This window comes from Lissotriton helveticus, chromosome 3_1 (assembly GCF_964261635.1).
Source record: "Lissotriton helveticus chromosome 3_1, aLisHel1.1, whole genome shotgun sequence".
Classification (NCBI taxonomy): Eukaryota; Metazoa; Chordata; class Amphibia; order Caudata; family Salamandridae; genus Lissotriton; species Lissotriton helveticus.
In genome coordinates this window covers 7,208,057-7,227,112 of record NC_136061.1, presented here as the reverse complement: position 1 = coordinate 7,227,112, position 19,056 = coordinate 7,208,057, and the positions used below count along the sequence as shown (strand labels likewise).

Below are 19,056 nucleotides of genomic sequence, written 5' to 3'. Positions count from 1 at the left end.
GGAGAACTACACTACATTAGGCAACAAGTTAGACCTTTACTCAGAAAGTGTGCTTTTTGTGATTTTCTGTAATTCTGTTCAGACATTTTTGAGTAATTTGCATATATTGAAGTGTTCAGTATGGAGTTGAAAGTGTTATACATTGACAGTTGATCCAGCGGGCCGAAATTTGAACAAGCACTGGTAAATGCCTTACATGTACATTGTTAGAGATGTTACCTTGCATGAGGTAAGAGGTGTGTGAGCATAGGGTGAGCAGTATGTCAATAGTATAAGTGCAGGATGAGCAGTTTGAGTTCAGGGGGAGAGGTGTGTGGAGGGGTGTGAGGAATGGGAGAGCCGGGTGAGAGGTATGTCAAAGGTGAGACGGGAGACTGATACGGGGGAAACTCAAGGAACAACAGGAAATAGTATGCTACAGCCAATAGATACGGAGGAAATGTAAGTTGGAAGCAAAGGAACAAATGAAGAGCAAGTCCCATTCAAGATGTATATTAACAAGAGATTTCACAATTACAGCTCAAGCAAAGTGCATCAGCATTGCCCTGGGTAGAGTTTGTAACCTTTCCCCCACATTTGCCCTAAACCCTACATCACATGGCCTTTTAGCCTGTGCAAGTCTAGGAACTGCACCCGACTCTCCAGAGGTGCCCAACCACCTGCTGGTACCCAGCCTCTTGTGAGGCACTCCACCCATCCCCATGCAAGTGTTTAAACCCCTGCTGTGCATGACATTTGGCTGTGTGCAGTGGGGGTTTGGAGCAGGGTGAGGCTAGGAGGTCAGGCCATGCACTAAACCTCTGTGTGTGCACAACTACCAGCCAGGCCCCAAGCCCATTCCCTCTCGGGTGTTCCTAGCCCACTACACATGGCCAATGGGTGTGCACAGCAGGGGATTGAGCTGTAGCCACTGCACCCAAAGCTCTTCAAGTGCCTAAACCCCCCGCTGACACCCAAACTCGAGCTATACCCTGCGCTCATCGCCTTGGGGATGTCCAAACTCGAATTCTTACGGCCTTCAACAGTATGCATTGGGGCTTTTGGTGCACCGTATATACAGTGCCCACACCCTTCACCCAACAGCCCATAGACAGCCAGGCTCCCCTTGCTGTACAGAGCCATTGGCGGGCAAAATAGAACACTGGGTGTAGGACCTAGCTTATGGCCCAACACTGTACCCATACCGCACATTGCCCAACCTCTACTGTGCCCAGCCTTTGGCAGTGCGCAATAGAAGGCTCAGAGTAGAACCTAGCCTGTGGCCAGACATTGTACCCATCCTCCCAGTGGTGCCTAACCTCTGCTGATCACGGGCGTTGGCATGGTGCAATAGAAGGCTGGGTGAAGTCCCTAGCCTATGACAAGACATTGTACCCATCCATCCACAGGTGCCTAACCTCTGCTGTGCATGACCATTGGAAGGACACTGTAGGAGGCTGGGCATAAGACCTAGCTTATGGCCCAACACTGTACCCATAACAGCACAGGTGCCTAACCTCTGCTTATCTCGGTTGTTGGCAGGGTTCCCCCTACCCCTTAAGAGGTCTTTCATTTCTTTTTTCAGGACTTGGGGACCAATGCCTCTGAGTCCTGTAATAATTGCCTCAATATATTTTCCATGTTGTGACCATGCAATCAGGATCCAGCTCTCCATTTTGGTTTGGCCAATCTGAGCATTTCTGGACACCAATGGTCCAGAATTGTCTATCATTTTACAAGATTAAACCCCTTCATGACCACCTGAACACTTTTATAAATGCAAATTTCTTGAAAACATCTGAACGGATGTACGTCAAGTCACAAAAATCAGGCTTTCTGAGTAAAGTTCTATCTCTTTTCCAAATTTAAAATAATTCTGTTCATCATGTTTCCGAATCTTCCTCTATGATTGAGCAATGCGTTTTGATGCATTTGGATCTGTACCTACCTCACCTCAAGAACTTTGAGCCATGAACTGTCACGATTGTTGCAAGATAGGAGGGTCTGAACGGAATGAGGATAACAGTAGAACACCGAGACTACATCTCCCAGCATGCCTGCATTTCCGTCTGTCTTCTCTTTCGTATCTCATTACAGCCTACTTCCTATTTAGGCTCCTCCCTTCGGGTTGCTCAGGGCTTGTCACCTACTTACTGAGGTGGAGTCCATCACGGAAGAATTCTAAGAGCCTGTTACTCTCAACCAGCCTACAGAATCCTCACAGACAATCCTTACATCTTGCTCGGCATTTCCTTGGAGCCACGAGTATAGCTGAGATTGCACTGAACCTGTTTTGTTTTCAGCATTTTTGCAAGTCCGTCAACGCGCTGTTATGTTATGTTATGTTATGTTATGTTATTCTTTCTTTTACAGCGCACGAATCACCGGGGGGATCTCGGCGCTTTACTCTGGGTCACCTCATTGGCGGAGTTTGTTAGGAAGCAGGAGCTTGTTAAAACAGAAAAGCTTTTAGGTGTTTCCGGAAACTAAGATATGAAGGGATTTCTCGTAGCGATTGGGGGAGACTGTTCCAGTATTTAGGGGCGATGTACGAAAATGCCATGTCTCCTGATCGCTGTCATCTAATACGGGGAACCTGAAGTAGCTGCAATGAGCCATATCTTAACAGGCGAGATGGAGTGTATCTAACTAGTCTGATCTGGAGATACTGAGGGCCATGACCTTGCAGCGCGCCGAAAGTGAGGCAACAGATCTTGTAGAACGCCCTTTGTTTAATCGGCAGCCAATGCAGCTGACGTAGAAGTGGTCGAGAGGGGTGCCTGCCGGCATATTCAGGACCAGCTTTGCTGCCGTGTTCTGAATGACCTGCAGTTTTTGCAGGGCTGTGGCTCCCACATCAGCCAACAAAGCATTGCCATAATCCATACGGCTCATGACTAAGGCTTGAGTTATGGTTCTCCGATGTTCCGTGGGGATGAAAGGCAGGATCTTTCGCAATAGCCTCAATCTGTAGTAACATGGCCCATATATTGCGGCCACCTGGTCATGCATGGACAGGGACTGATTAAGTTTTATGCCCAGATTATTTACACATGGCTTTGGAATGGGAGGGGGGCCCAGTTGTAATGGCCCCCACTCATTGGTCCAGACCGCTTCAGCCTTCCCGAAAAGCATGACTTCCATCTTGCTAGGGTTAAGTTGGAGCTGGAGAGCCAACGCAAACTTTGACCTTCTCTGCAGCATCAGAGATCCGCGCTGCAGGGACCTGTCACGCTGGCAGAATGGTGAATGCTTCTGCCTGGAGATTTGAGGACGTCGGTTTTCGTTCCTTGTTTAACCCCGACGATGGCATTTGAACAACGCTAGTGAAGGAACTAGCAAAACAGTTTTAAAAAGCATATTTGAAGTACTTTAAATGCTTTTGGGCTTTCTTTCATTGCGTGGATATTCTGAAGGGTAGTAGAAGCATCCCACGCTTTATCCTGAGAAGAACACCGTGTTTCCCTGCACATCTGTTAAGGAATTAAGAAAAGACCAGTGTCAGTGGAGTGGTGTGGCTCACTGGTTAGAGGCGGCAGACCCGGAAGCAGAGAACGGCCCGGGACCAGGGTTCAATTCCTGATGCGGCAGGGTCGTGGACCAGGGTCAGCGGACTCGATAATTCTCGCCTCGGTGCCTAATCTAACCAGGGATCACACTTTGCAACTCTGGGCATTAGCTTGCCTCATCTCTACAACGGCCCCCCACATTCACCGGGGATGCCTGGTTTCACCTTGGAGATACCCAGTAGGGACCATCTCACAGGGATAGCCAGGACGGGTTCCCCAGCGGTCTACAGCGCCACAACGCCTCAGGGCAGCAGTGCGCTTTACAAGACACATACATTTACATTTACATTTAAGTAAAGGTTTTTTGAGTGCCTTTTTCTTCCAATTGGTGACTTTCCTATCTTGATTACAGGACATTGCAGACATTGAATTTTCTTTTGCATTTACTTTATTTTTGCCTTTTGTCCCTTTCTTCTTGGATTGCTAGTGGCAGCATAATAAGTGAGTGCTTGTATTGAATATATAGTTATACTGCCAAATCACGGGAGGCATAGGTGGGAAGTCTCATGATTGTCTTTTTGTGTCTCATATTTAAGGTACCTGATACAGACTGTAGAGAGAAGTCTACCTTACCTTCACCCCAAGCTGTAGATGGTTTCTGGCTGCCACTGTGTTTTGGTTTATTTCTGCTTTTGTTCCCTTTCCCCCATTGGGGTCTCATCTGACAAGTGTGTATATACTAACTTGTGGGTGTGGCCGTTAAGGAAGAGGGGAGAAGTTTACTTCGGCATCGCTCCTGCTGTATTCGGCTTTATAAGGTTAGTCTTCTAGCCTCACTCGTGACAGAGTGACAATCCCACGGTTTCTTACAGCCCGAGCAATGGATACTAATACTGTGTTAACGTCCGTATTAGAAACCCTTACCGCATTACGTATGGAAGTAGACGCTTTTAGAGGAGAAACCCAAGAGATGAGAAATGAGATGGGAACCTTAAGACGTGAGGTAGCAGGAGTAGTACGGCAGAGTCCAACCAGTACTAGAAGGGCCAGTTACATTAAGGATTACACCTTACCCCCCCTGCACATTCCGGTTCCTCTACACCGCAGGGAGGTATAAACCCTTCTACTATTCAGTTAATCCAGCCAGTTCAATTACCATTGGCCCCTCCTGAGAGATTCTTGGGGGATCCTAAGAAATTTAGTACCTTTCTAGGGCAATGTAAACTGCACTTCATGTGTAAACCCACAGTATTTCATGATGACCAAGCAAAGACAGCTTTTATGATGTCTTATTTGGGAGGCAATGCGGTGAGCTGGTCTTTTCCTCTTATTGAGAAAAACGATCCAGTATTGTCCAATTTCGCAAACTTTTGTGATGAAATGTGAAAGCTTTTTGATCGCAAGGCACATATGCTTTCACTAGATAAGGAACTCATCACTATTAAACAGGGATCACGAGACCTCCTAAGTGATATCATGAGTTTCAATCGTCTTGTTATCGAAACTGATTGGCCTGCAGAAAAACGAACATCCTTGTATTACCAGGGACTAAGAGGGGAATTGAAGGATGTTCTTGCTCAGGTGGTTCATATTCCCACCACTTGTGAGGAGCTCATAGATTTGATGGTACAATTGGACCACAGGCTACAGGAGAGAAAGGGCAATAAAAATTGTTATGAAACAAGGTATACTACACCCAGATTGAAAATGTACCCAGAAGGAGCCTACACTCCGAGCGATGGTTCCGAACCTATGCAAATAGGAGGTGTGCGTTGCCCTCTAAGTATGGATGAGAGGAACAGGAGACGAAATCAAAAACTTTGTATGTACTGTGGAAAGGCAGGACACTTTATAAAGGATTGTAAATCTAAATCCAAGGCTGGATACAAAGAAGACAGAAGCGCTAAAACTATTCCCGTAATGGAGCACCTCTCCAGTATGTCGGGAAACGATCTTGCTCAAGCCTGATTGAGACCCCTTGTTTGAGCCTTACTAATGAGGAAGAGATCTTCCATGCAGTAGCTAATACTATGTGTTAGACCCGGGATCCCTGGCTTACCAGGGCTCGCGCCAAAGTCAATCAGAGACCACCAGTTCCAAGTCAGGGCAAGGGAGTCACACACCAAGATAACCCCTACTCACTCTATAGGTAACGTGACGCGGGCAGCCAGGCTAAACTTGGAGGCTATGTAGGTTAAGTGTTTGCGCGCGCACCCCCAGCAACAACACCCAAGGTCCACCACAAAGGAAACTCCACACAAGGTTATATAAAAATAGCCTTTGTATTATAATAAAAACACATTAGATAAAACAAACACTGCTACAATGTGCCAACAGGCACGGGCAGAATTTACAAGGGATTATGTACAGGACATGGCCACCTGGACCACTGTCAGGGGTATGCACTTTTAATACTAGCACTTGTAGAAATAATACTTTGTAGGAATAATATTCAGCACATAAAGCATATACTGACTGTAGCATCAAAATAGTACATGTAGCACACAACCAGGACTTCCGGGTAAAATGGTAAATACCTCCTACGCAACCCTAACCACCTTAGGAAAATCACGCAGGGAACTAGGACCTTATTATCAGGACCTATGGAAGGAAAAGTAATCACCTACGTATCAACACATAGCAAAGGGAAAGAAGAGCAAGACACATGATGCATAAAAACATTCAGAGGTGTAGCAATAACGATTGCGCAGAAATCACATTTAGCAAGTAAATCATAAATGCGCCAGAATCACATGGCACAACACTAGAACTGTCCCCCAGGCCAACTGGCCTCGCAGGGGCTGAAATGCCCTTTGTCCAAATGCCAGGCCGGCTGCACAGGCAGCCAAGAACACAAGCCTAAACGTAGCAACTGCCCACGAAGTGCTGGCCAGTTGAGAATACTGATGGGCCAACGTTGGAGCCTCGTGGACTCAGGAACACAGGATGGCACTCGAGCCTCTCTCGGCTCGTAACACAACTGCGGGCGTGAGGAGCCTTGGGGCTCTGAACAAAGAACTGGCCCTCCAGAGCCTCTCAGGGCTCGTGACACAAAGAACTGGCACTCGAGCCTCTCTGGGCTCGTAGCAACTGTGCCCGGAACGTCGGAGTCCCTCTCGGGGGACTCAATATTGCAAATGCCCCCTCGAGCCTCGCAGGCTCGTAAACCACTTGAGGGCATGGGGAGCCTCTCGGGGCTCCAAATGCACACTGCGCCCTGGGCGACTCGAAAAAGTACCAACTGCTCCCGGAGCCTCAACAGGCTCTACACGCTGGGGGGAGGGGTGGGCACCGGCAATGTGCCCCGACGCCCTCCTCCCCGATACTGAACTTCGCCTCACTCACCGGGTCTCTGTCTGGTGGCGAGGTTCTGTCCTTCTGGATGTCCTCCTCCTGCGCTCTCCAGGGCTCTCCCTCACTCTTGGGAGCCCCGGGGAAGGAACAGACGCCGGCTTCTCTCCTCTGCGGCAGGAGCGCGGGGTGGGCTCCCGTCAGCTTCCTGTTGTCCCACTCGTCCCGGCCTGCCTGACTTCCGGTTCGGGTACCGGGCGGCGGTGGGAGCAATCTCGGGCACAATCCGGGGTGGGCTCCCGGTCCAAGACGGAATCCCTGGTGGGGTGATCACCCGCTAGGGTGCAACAGTGGCCACGAGGCAAATTAGGGGTAGGACACCGCAATACGTGGCGTGGGCAGCCGCTAGAGGGAAATAAAAGCGCTGCCAAGCGCTATAAGCAAAATCGAGCGCTCCCAGGTGCTAGCAGCAAGAATGAAGTGCTCTTCAGCGCTAGGGGCAAAAGTAAAGCGCTCTCAGCGCTATGGGCAAAAGCAAAGCTTCCAGCAAGGTTCTGGAGGCAGACAGGGGGGCAAGGCTGGGCCCAGAGCCAGCTCACTGGACCTCCAGGCAGGGAGGCATACCAAGTGGTGGTCCTCCTGGCCCCAGCAACAGCAGCAGCCCCCTCTGGCAGGATCCTGGAAGAGAACAACATTCATGGGGACACAGCCCCTTCTTATACTATGAAACCCTTTGTTTGTAGGTGCAGGGTGGGGGGAAACCAGTCGCAGCTGGTTTTGGAGCACCCTTGATGGCTCAACCACCCCTTTCATTCACTAGGGAGGCTAGGGTAGTTAGACGCACCACAGGGGGCGGAGCCAGCATTGAGTGGGGAAAGCCCAGCCCCATTCAGGAACCAGGTGCAGCCTCCCTCACATCATTCATGCTGATCTCTCCACTCACTCCTGGGCAGACCAATCCAGACTTCCTGGAGCCAGGCTTGCAAGCCAGCTCCAGCCAATCACGCTCCAGCACCCTCACTGCACACACACATCAATGTCTAGAAGTGGCACTTCCCCACTAGACACATACACGCCGCACATACCATTGCGCAGCATTCACTCTCACGAGTTCGCACATACCAAACTTGAGCCTGCACTCCCCACACATCAGGAACTAACTCGGACACACACATTCCCCATGCATTCCTATGGGAGAGCAGGCCAGCCTTACTACACGCACGCACTTTACTCTGGGACACAGGGTAAAAGTGCGCAGAGACCCAAAAATCACTAACACAGATCACATACTAAAAGCAAAAAGATTAGGGATGAACCCGCCAGAAGAGCAAGTCCAACACTATGCATTATTCCGTGCCTCATATGAACGTATGCGTTATGATAGCGTGGCCAGGGGTGCAATCCGTAATGGTACATGCATTATTGGATTCAGGGGCTATGGGTAATTTCATTGACCAGCATTACGCGCAGAAACTGGGAGTACCATATATACGGAAAGAGATCCCTGAGCCTGTGAAGGCCGTTGATGGGTCGGAATTAACATCGGGACCGGTGTGCCTTCATACACGAATACTCCTTATGCAAGTTGGAAAAAAACATTACGAGTATATACGCTTTGATCCTATCGACGCCCCTCAATTTAAGCTGATATTGGGCATGCCATGGCTTACACAACATGATCCAGTGGTTAAGTGGCCAGCTCGCACAGTTACCCTTAGTTCGACTTATTGTCTTGACCATTGTATATTGGATAATGTACGTGAGTCTTACGTGGAGGAGAATACAGCTGCCTTCTTAGCAAGTGGAGGTAAAGAATTAAGCGTATGCCTTATTACCACTCTAACAGAAGTTTATTCCCAATACCAAGGGGTATTCATTGAATAAGAGGCTAACAAACTGCCTCCCCATAGGGATTATGATTGTGTAATTGAACTGGAACCCAGGGCTAGCATTCCATGCAGCAGAATATTTGCCCTTACAGAGACGGAGACTACCTACTTGCAGCAATATTTGAAGAAGCTTCTAGAATCAGGTTTCATTCGTCCTTCGACTTCGCCTGCCTCCTCGCCATTGTTCTTCATCCCAAAACGCGAAGGGGGTCTGCAAACTTGCATTGATTACAGAGCTCTCAACAGGGCCACTAAAAAGAACAGGTACCCCCTTCCACTGATAACGGTACTATAGGATCAATTGATGGATGCCCGGATATTCACGAAGCTAGAACTCAGAGGAGCATATCATGTGGTAAGAGTCCGAAGGGGGGTTGAGTGGAAAACCGCCTTTCGCACAAAATTCAGGCTATATGAATACCGTGTGATGCCTTTTGGTCTCTGCAATGCCCCAGCTGCGTTCCAGTTTTTTATGGATGAGGTTTTAAGAGGCTTGTTGGATGTGTCGTGTATTGTCTACATAGACAACATTCTCAGATACTCCGCTACACCTAAGGAACATGTCCTCCATGTAAAAGCAGTATCCTTTAGCTTTCTGGCGGCCAAGTTATGGAATAGCCTGCCTGAAGCTATCCGTGGGATACAGGATCTCTTAGCCTTCAGAAAGGCTGTCAAAACCCATCTTTTTCAATAACTTTTCCATTTTATAACTCATCTCTTCTTTAACTGTTCCATTTCTGCGCCTCTCTTCTTCTGTAAACTGTTTGTTCACAGCGCCGGGACGCCCCTTGGCTGAGGCAGCCGTGCGCTATACAAATCACCATAACATTAACATTAACATTAACATTGGAAAGACTGAAGACACATGCGTTATACGCCAAACTGGAGAAATGTATGTTCCATGTCACAGAGGTGGAGTTCCTAGGTTACGTCATTGGGCCTAATGGATTACGAATGGATCAAAAGAAAATACAGGCCATCATCCAATGGGAATCTCCTACTTGCATAAAAGCCTTGCAGAGCTTCCTAGGCTTTGCACATTTTTACAGGAGGTTTATAAATGAATTCTCCAAAATTATACAACCCTTGAGGCATCTGCTGAAGAAAGGAACGGTTTTCAAGTGGTCTGACTGCAGAACAAGCATTCCAGACTTTGAAGAAATGCTTCACCACTGCACCCATTCTCAGACATCCTGTAGCAAGTCAGCCTTTTGTGATGGAAACTGACGCCTCATACTACGCCATTGGAGGTATTCTATCCCAAAGACACCCAGACACAGGACAATTACATCCTGTCGCCTTCTTTTCCCGGAAATTCTCACCCTGTGAAATCAACTACATTATCACTGATAAGGAATTGTTGGCAATCAAGAGAGCGTGTGAGGAGTGGAGACATCATTCATTGGGGGCTCGACACACAGTGGAAATCTATACAGACCACCGTAACCTACTGTTCCTCAAAAGTGCAAGAGCCTTAACACCGTGTCAGTTATGTTGGTCCCTGTTCTTTTCAGATTTTGATTTTATAATCAAATATCGACCCAGGCCCCAAAACGGAAAAGCTGACGCACTGTCTAGGCCACTGCCAAGCTCCATTACTGATCCTTCCAGAATAGAAGACCCACCGCATATCCTCCAACAAACGTCTTTTTCACCTAACATAATGGCTATCACAAGCTCTGCCGAATTCTTGAATTTAGTGAAGGACAAAACGGATTCAATGGACAGACAGGCATTGATAGCCCAAGAACCGTTACAACGATCAACAAAAGACCAGCTGCTGTTCCATAACAAACAACTATTTGTCCCAGACGTTACCTTGCAAAAACAAGCCTTGCAAGGGACCCATGACACATTGCAACATTGAGTGGTCACATGGGTAAACTAAAGACATTTCAAGCAGTATCCAGGTATTTCTGGTGGGAATCCATGCACAAAGACACTGACGACTATGTCGCGAAATGCCCCATCTGCTCACAGGCCAAAACGCAGCACCAAAAAAGTGGGTTACTACAATCTATACCTATAGCCCCCACTCCTTGGCACACAGTATCCATGGACTTTATTGTTGAAATGCCTCTCAGTTTTGGTAACAACACTATACTTGTGGTGGTAGATCATCTGACTAAGATGGGCCACTTTATAGCCTTAACCAAGTTACCCTCATCCGGGGAACTAGCCACAGTATTCCTGCAACAAATTGTGCGATTACATGGCATTCCCTCCATCCTTATTACTGACAGAGGATCCCAGTTTACGTCAAGGTTTTGTAGGGCTCTCTGTGACATCATGAAGATTGATGCCCGTCTATCTACAAGCTACCACCCCCAAACAGACGGTAAGACAGAGAGGCTCAACCAAACACTGGAACAGTATCTACGGTGTTTTACCTTAGAGCTGGGTGAAAAATTGAGAACTTTATTGTGGACTGCTGAGTTCGCATATAATAGGGCAACATATTCCTCGCTAGGTTGTTCCCCTTTCATTTGCCTACTAGGGTATCATCCCAACTTGCTGCCTTTTGAACAACCAGGGCTTTCCAACCATCCCTCTATCCAGGAACACCATGCACATCTAAGAACAATCCTCCTAGATGCCAAAGAACACTTAGAGGCAGCCAGAAACAGGGATAAACAATATGCCGATAGGAAGAGAACCCCTGAGCCTGATTGCAAGACAGGGGGCAAGGTATGGTTGAGTACCAAACATCTCAAGTTTAAGGGTAACACGAGGTTGCAGCCTAAATATGTGTGGCCCTATCTCATAACAGATGTGTTCAACCCTGTGGCTTGAAAGTTGAAACTTCCGAACACCTGGCATATACACCCAGTGTTCCATGTGTCTTTATTGAAGCCTTATATACAAGGGACCAGGGCTTCTGCGCCTCCTGGTTCCATGGAGGTGGAAGGGGAGGAGGAGTATGAAGTCCAGGCTGTATTGGATTCGAAATATGTGAGGGGGAGATTGTTTTACTTAATTGACTGGAAGGGGTATGGCCCCGAGGACCGATTCTGGGAGCCGGGCAGCAATCTCCACTGTCCAGGGCTTTTACGGCGTTTCCAAACGGTGTTCCCTTCTAAACCAGGTAGACCGCCGAGACGTCGGTCGTTGAGAGGGGGTTCTGTCACGATTGTAGCAAGATAGGAGGTTCTGAACGGAATGAGGATAACAGTAGAACACTGGGACTACATCTCCCAGCATGCCTGCATTTCTGTCTGTCTTCTCCTTCTTATCTTATTACAGCCTACTTCCTATTTAGGCTCCTCCCTTTGGGTTGCTCGGGGCTTGTCACCTACTTACTGAGGGGGAGTCCATCACGGAAGAATTCTAAGAGCCTGTTACTCTCAACCAGCCTACAGAATCCTCGCAGACAATCCTTACATCTTGTTCGGCCATTCCTTGGAGCCGTGAGTATAGCTGAGACTGCACTAAACCTGTTGTGTTTTCAGCATTTTGGCAAGTCTGCGAAAGCGCTGGAGCGCATACGCGAACTTTGACCTTCTCTGCAGCATTGGAGATCCGCGCTGTGTGGACATGTCTTGCTGGCAGAACGGTGAGAGCTTCTGCCTGGAGATTTGAGGACGTCGGTTTTCGTTCCTTGTTTAACCCCAACGATGCCATTTGAACAACGCTAGTGAAGGAACTAGCAAAACAGTTTTGAGAAGCATTTTTGAAGTTCTTTAACTGCTTTTGGGCTTTCTTTCATCGCATGGATATTCTGAAGGGTTTATCCTCAGAAGAACACTGTGTTTCCCTCCACATCTGTTAAGGAATTAAGAAAAGACCAGTGTCAGTTAAGTAAAGGTTTTTTGAGTGCCTTTTTCTTCCAAATGGTGACTTTCCTATCTTGATTACAGGAAATTGCAGACATTGAATTTTCTTTTGCATTTACTTTATTTTTGCCTTTTGTCCCTTTCTTCTTGGATTGCTAGTGGCAGCATAATAAGTGAGTGCTTGTATTGAATATATAGTTATAGTGCCAAATCACGGGAGGCATAGGTTGGAAGTCTCATGATTGTCTTTTTGTGTCTCATATTTAAGGTACCTGATACAGACTGTAGAGAGAAGTCTACCTTACCTTCAACCCAAGCTGTAGATGGTTTCTGGCTGCCACTGTGTTTTGGTTTATTTCTCCATTTTTTCCCTTTCCCCCGTTGGGGTCTCATCTGACGAGTGTGTATATACTAACTTGTGGGTGTGGACGCTAAGGAGGAGGGGAGAAGTTTACTTTGGCATCGCTCCTGCTGTATCCAGCTTTGTAAGGGTAGTCTTCTAGCCTCACTCGTGACATGAACTGATGCATGTGCAAAAAGTAATGCAGGGCAATTTGGGTAATGGCGTGTAAATGGGATTTTGCAAATCCACCGAATCAATCTGGGAATCTAGATAAGGGCAACATATGTTTATTACTTCAACTACACTAGGGCAGTTCAAGAAAAAAAACTTACGAGCCTCAGCACGCCCATCATTTAAACTTCAAATGTGCCACAGCAGTACAGATGGTAATGAAGGAACCCAGAAGATGCCCCGATCTCAGTGAATCATATGACTTTCTTTTTTTCAGAGGATTGGGAGAAATGGGGCAGGATCTACATGGAAGTTTGAAAATGTCACATTTTTTGAGAAATTACCAACTCCCTTTTCTATCAGTGACATTCATCCAATTTATGGTTGCACTTACAAAGACACGGTTGTACATCTGTAGTAAATATCATGATACCTGTGATGAAACCCCATTCTACCTCACCCCATGGTGTTCAGTGCGCTTCTTAAATAATGTACACACCTACACTAACATCTGTTGACACTATTTTCCCCTTTGTGCCTGAGGGTGCATATTGACATGGGCATTGCGCCACCGGAGTCTCACGTATTAGGAGGCTTCAGTGTCGCAGTCCCCTGCTCCATATTCCCAAAGCGGTGTTCAGCCTCTTTGCGTGGCCTAATGTCACTTTGTAAATATCACACCCTTTCATGCAGGTATCTGCTCACGTTTACGGTACATCAACAGCAGTTGGATAGATGCAAACTGAGGGGGATCTGTTTTGTACGTCATACCCTCTTCATCATTGGCCTTAAAGGTGGGACCAATTCCTGTGAAAGAGAAGAAAGACACTGAATACAAGTAAGTCAGAAAAAACATGAAGAACCTAATAGCCATAGACCGTAGTGGTGTCCACGTCTAGATATAGAAACTGAGGAGCTAGATGTCTCAGACATCCCTGAAACCCCATAACACAGCACAGCTCACAGCTCAGCCCCCTCAGGCCTTTCCTCCCAGGAGGCCACAGGCAGTAATTTTGGTATTGTGGTGATGATGCAGTTTAATGGTGTTGTTAGAACATTTTAAAATGCTTTTTGTTACAAAAAAGCAAAATAGAAACAGATTGCTTTCTGCTTAAAATGCATGTAAGAGGTATAGAATTTGGGTGTGTAATGAATGAGTGGAGTTTGCACGTGGATATTAGTTCCTCAATAACGCAAGCGCTCTTTAGGAAGAGGAATGTTACACCAACAGATAATAGCATGAAGTGAGGCAGTACTACTCGTCTGGGTGGAGCCAAATCTAACTCGATGTCTATTTTAAAGAATTGGTAACAATAGGCAGAACATGTGTCCTTTGTCTATAATTTCAGTGCTCAGGTGTCCTCTTCCTCTTCTCACCCTGTAGGTGCTGTTGTATCTCTGAAGTGTGATCAAATCAGTGGTTCCCTGGTGCAGATTGATGCCGGCAATGGCCAGGTGTTCGGAAGGAATGAAGCTGGAATTGTTTCCATCCTGAACAATTTTTTCTGGACTAAGCTCCAGGGAAAATTCCTCCATATCACTGTTGGTGCAGGTGGAGTGTGGGGTGTCAGCGCCTATAACTATCCCTTCAAGATGATTAGTGGAGACTGGGTCAAGACCCAGGGAGGTTGGTGGATCATTATTTACATTTATTTTCAATGATCAGAACCCCTTAAGACATGTAGTCATCTGCTGGTCGCAGACTCAATTTTCAGCGTGACAAACTCAACCTTTTATTTTTCTGGCGTGAATAATTTGATTATATTAAAATTGATTAATGTTACACATGCTATTTGTAAACCTTAGAAAGAATAGAAGCTCAGTATGAATCTCTCGATAAAAGGTACTATCCAAATGTTTACTCTTATTCTGTTTCCTATTCTGATTTGCAGTCTTGATCTTAATCTTATTCTTTTTATTCTTAGTCTTACGCTAAATCTAACTTGAACTCTAACTCATATTCCTTTTCCTATTCGTAATCTTACTCTTACTGTTATTCTTCTTATTCTTATTCTTATTCTCACTATTATTCTTAATATTATCCTTGATAATCTTGTTCTTATTCCTACTCTTACTTTTATTAGTTTTATTCTTATTTGTATTCTGTTTATTCTTACCCTTCCACTTAGTCATCCTCCTACTCTTATTATTATATTTAATCTTAATCTTACTGTTATTCTTAATATCTTTTTTTTACTCTTACTTATTCTTTTTAGACTTAGTTTTCCTCTAAATCTAACTTTAACTCTAATACTCTTTTTCCAATTCTCATTCTTACTATTAGTATTTGTCTTACTGTTATTCTTACTATTATTATTATTATTATTACTCTTAATCTTATTCCCATTATTCTTTTTATTTTTTCTATTCTTATTCTTAATCTTTTTCTTATTCCTATTTGTATTCTTATTATTCATATTCATAATCTTACTGTTGCTCTTATTATTCTTATTCATACTCTTATTCATATTCTGAATATTATTCTTAATATTCTTATTCTTTTTAGTCTTACTCTTAATCTTCGTCTTACTCTTATTCTTATTCCTACTCCTACTCTTATGTTTGTGCTTAGTTTTAATCTTAATCTTACTATTATTCTTATTCTTAATCTTACTAATATTCTTAATATTGTATTCTTATTCTGTTTATTCTTACTCTTACTCTTATTAATATGCGTAAACTTAATGGTACTATTATTCTTAATATTTTCACCCTTACTCATATTCTAGTTAGTCATAGTCATAGTGTAGTTTTACTTTAAATATATATTGAACACTAAATCATATTCCTTTTCTTATTCTTACTATTACTATTTGTCTTACTCTTACAATTATTATTATTTTTACTCTTATTCGTACTCTCACTCATTCTTCTTCTTATTCTTCTTAATATTCTTCTTATTCTTAATCTTATTCTTAATCTTACTGTCATTCTTATTATTCATTTTCATATTGTTATTCTTACTCGTATTCTTATTTTTCCTCCTACTCTTATATTTATGCTTAGTGTTAATCTAATCTTAATATGATTCTTATCATTCTTATTCTTACTCTGAGTATTTTTCTTATTTTTACTAATATTCTTATTTTTATTTTTATTATTGTTCTTATTCTTATTGTTTCTTTTCCTTAATCTTGATCTCACTATTATTCTTATTCATATTCTCACTATATTCTTAATATTCTTATTCAGTTTATTAGTATGCTTATTCTCAATTGTACTTCTACTCTTAATCTTACTATTATTCTTTTCTTACTTTTACACTTAGTCCTACTCTAATTCAAATTCTTACTCTAACTTGTATTCCTACTATAATTGTAACTTTATTCTTACTCTAATTCTTACTAATATTATTCTTATTAATCTTAGCCTAAATCTCACTATGAGAACTGTGGTGTCCTATGTGGCAAGGATGTGAAGCCAAACTGTGTAATACACTCGCAAAACTGTCTTGGGTCTAGTAAATAATTTGTAAAATATTTAGATCAACCCTTAGTAGCTGTGGCTTTGAGCAGTGAGACTTAAACAAAGGAACTAGTGTAAATTATACAGAAGCACCAAACAATAAAATAAGAAGGCCACACAACACAAAAGAAATCTGACACAAATGTATAAATATAAATCATATTTTTACGAATTCATAGACACAAAGATGAGCAACGTCCACCAGAGAGTTCCACAACTATAGCATTTAAAGTAAAATGTAAATCCCAGCTTTTGAGTCCAAAGTGCAAACAAGCATTGGAAACTGTAAAGTTTAGAAACTTTTGAAAAGTTTTAAAGAGTTGTGTTTGCCTACTCTGGCCCGAATGGGGTTAATAGATCTGACATGGACAAGGTCAGTGAGGCCACTAAGAAGAATTTGAACAGTCACCTGATCACCAAGGCAAATTTAAATCCAGTTCCATATTTTACTTCAAGATTGCCGTAGACTTTAATGGAGTGATTCTGAGGCTGAGGATGCAGAATGCTTAGGATTGTCAAAAAGGCTCTAGGGCTGTGCGGTCGAGGGGGATGTCTTTGTGGTTATTCCTCGGTCCACAGATAAGGTAGGGCGACTTTGGCAACAGGGGTTGGCGTTCCTCAAAGACCTCTTTGAACCAGTAGAAAACCAGCTGCGGCTGGACTACCAATCTCTGTACAAAGTAGGTCCAGCCGCATCCATTGGTGAAGGCTGGTGTCCCTCTTGGCGACCAATCTGGTCTCAGAAGTCACTCCCGTGTTGAGCAGACTTGGGTGAAACTGTTGGCTATCAAGGCTCAGTCTTTTGTGGTGCCCAGTGTCAGCCAGAGGAAATTAACAGAAAGTTGCTGCTGACTTGCCGGAATTGGCTACTTCAGTGTTGATTGCCCTGGTGCTGGTTCCAGAAGGGCAGCCCACTGACCCTTAGAGTTACTTCTTCGGTTTGGCTCAGGAGAGATATTTTCACTCGCCAGGGGCCACAGGCACAGTCCTGTCTTTGGTAGCCCAAGGTGCATCAGGTGCAGTCCAGCAATCAGGGCCGCCTCTGTTGCCAAATCCAGTGGATATCAGGGTAGTGCTTCTTTGGTCCTTTCTACAGTTTCATCGTGATCCGAGGTTTCGAGTGCCAAGGATGCCATATTTATGCTTAGAAAGTGCCCTCAAGGGATGAGGCTTTGACTAGCTGTTGTGGTGCAGTGAGCTAAAAAACGGTGATGGATCAAGCCCTGATCTTTTGACTGGGTATGAGTGTTCTGTTTAATTCAGATGCTCTGTCCATCACCACCCCCTTTTCTGAATCGTGGTACAAAAGAGGCGTATACCCAAAACAGTCACTGGGACCTGGGTTCTAAATACCAGTGGTCCCAGTGTGGAACCTTTAGAAGAGACAGAGAAGATAAATGTAAAATTTAGAAAGAATACTTTCAAAGCAATATATAGGATTACAATGTTACCATTCACATAGAATCCACAAAACACAATGTGTGTTCAAACATTACATTTTAATTGTTAGGTTCAATATTCATCACATATTGACCAAGAAGCAGTGCCCCAGGGAGGACGGGTGGAAAGTGCAAGGATACGTGGGGATTGGTGAACAAAAATGGTGATATAAAACTGGTCAGTAGGACCCGAATTTAAACCACAAAAATACACAGCATGTTGGCTCTTATGTTCAGCCACATTCAGTACATAAATGGCAATCAACGTTGTTACACAGTCTCACAAAATGACCACTTAGATCATTATCATAATGTGGGCGGATGTGGTAGAATGAGGAAGATCGTTGACGTTTCGACCCCTATTGTTCTAGGGAAACTGAAACCCTTAGGCTGGGGTATTCATCAGGACAAAAAACGGTGGGGGCCTGAATCCTGTGGGGGAGAAAAATGGTGCAGAGGGTAACAATCATTCCAGAGTGAGCTATGAATGAAACAACGGTTAAAAACATTGTTGATCAGAATTTACCCTGGATCATTGGGCATCACGGTTTGTAGACTTCATGGTGTTTGTTGGGCCCTAGCTCCAGGCAAGCGGAACAAGTCGGGGGCGATCTAAGGGGTAGGGGGACATTCTTAAAACATGACCATACACCGCGTTGGAGGGGTGAAATAAAAGGCACACGTCTGCACGAACATACTGGACATTCAGGATTTTGCGGATGTCACCCCCGCGGGGGCCCAAGGTGGCTTTCTCTAAGTCTACGAACCGTGATGCCCAATGATCAACAGTAAATTCTGATCAACGATGTTTTTAACCGTAGTTTCGTTCATAGCTCACTCTGGAATGATTTTTACCCTCTGTCCCATTTTTCTCCCCCACAATATGTACATTTTATAAAATTTTATATTTCAGAACCATAAAACCAACTCAGCTACAAGTACTAATACATTCAGACATACAAGAGGAGAGTGGAGGAGTAGAAAGCTGGTGACATGGAGTCACATGGTCAACCTAGGTTTAGTGGACCATGATGTAATCTTTCTTGAATATTAGCCAATGAAGTTGTAAATGTATTTATAGATCACTCTGAGTAGGGACCTCTTAACCAGTCCAAATCTTAGATCTCAGAGAAGGTCTGTATGTTAAGTACATGATCCACGAATACACTGTATGACTACCCAATTTTTAATTTAGGA

At 44.5% G+C, this 19,056-nt stretch overlaps 1 protein-coding gene across 1 annotated transcript in view; it reads left to right on the top strand.

The window, feature by feature from the left end:
• LOC144824374 (fish-egg lectin-like) overlaps positions 1-19,056 on the top strand; it is a 93,591-nt gene that overhangs the window by 20,189 nt on the left and 54,346 nt on the right. Inside the window, exon 2 of the mRNA XM_078683486.1 lies at positions 14,340-14,582. Within this exon, the coding sequence (XP_078539612.1) occupies positions 14,340-14,582 (243 nt within the window). The remainder of the gene's footprint in view (positions 1-14,339; positions 14,583-19,056) is intronic.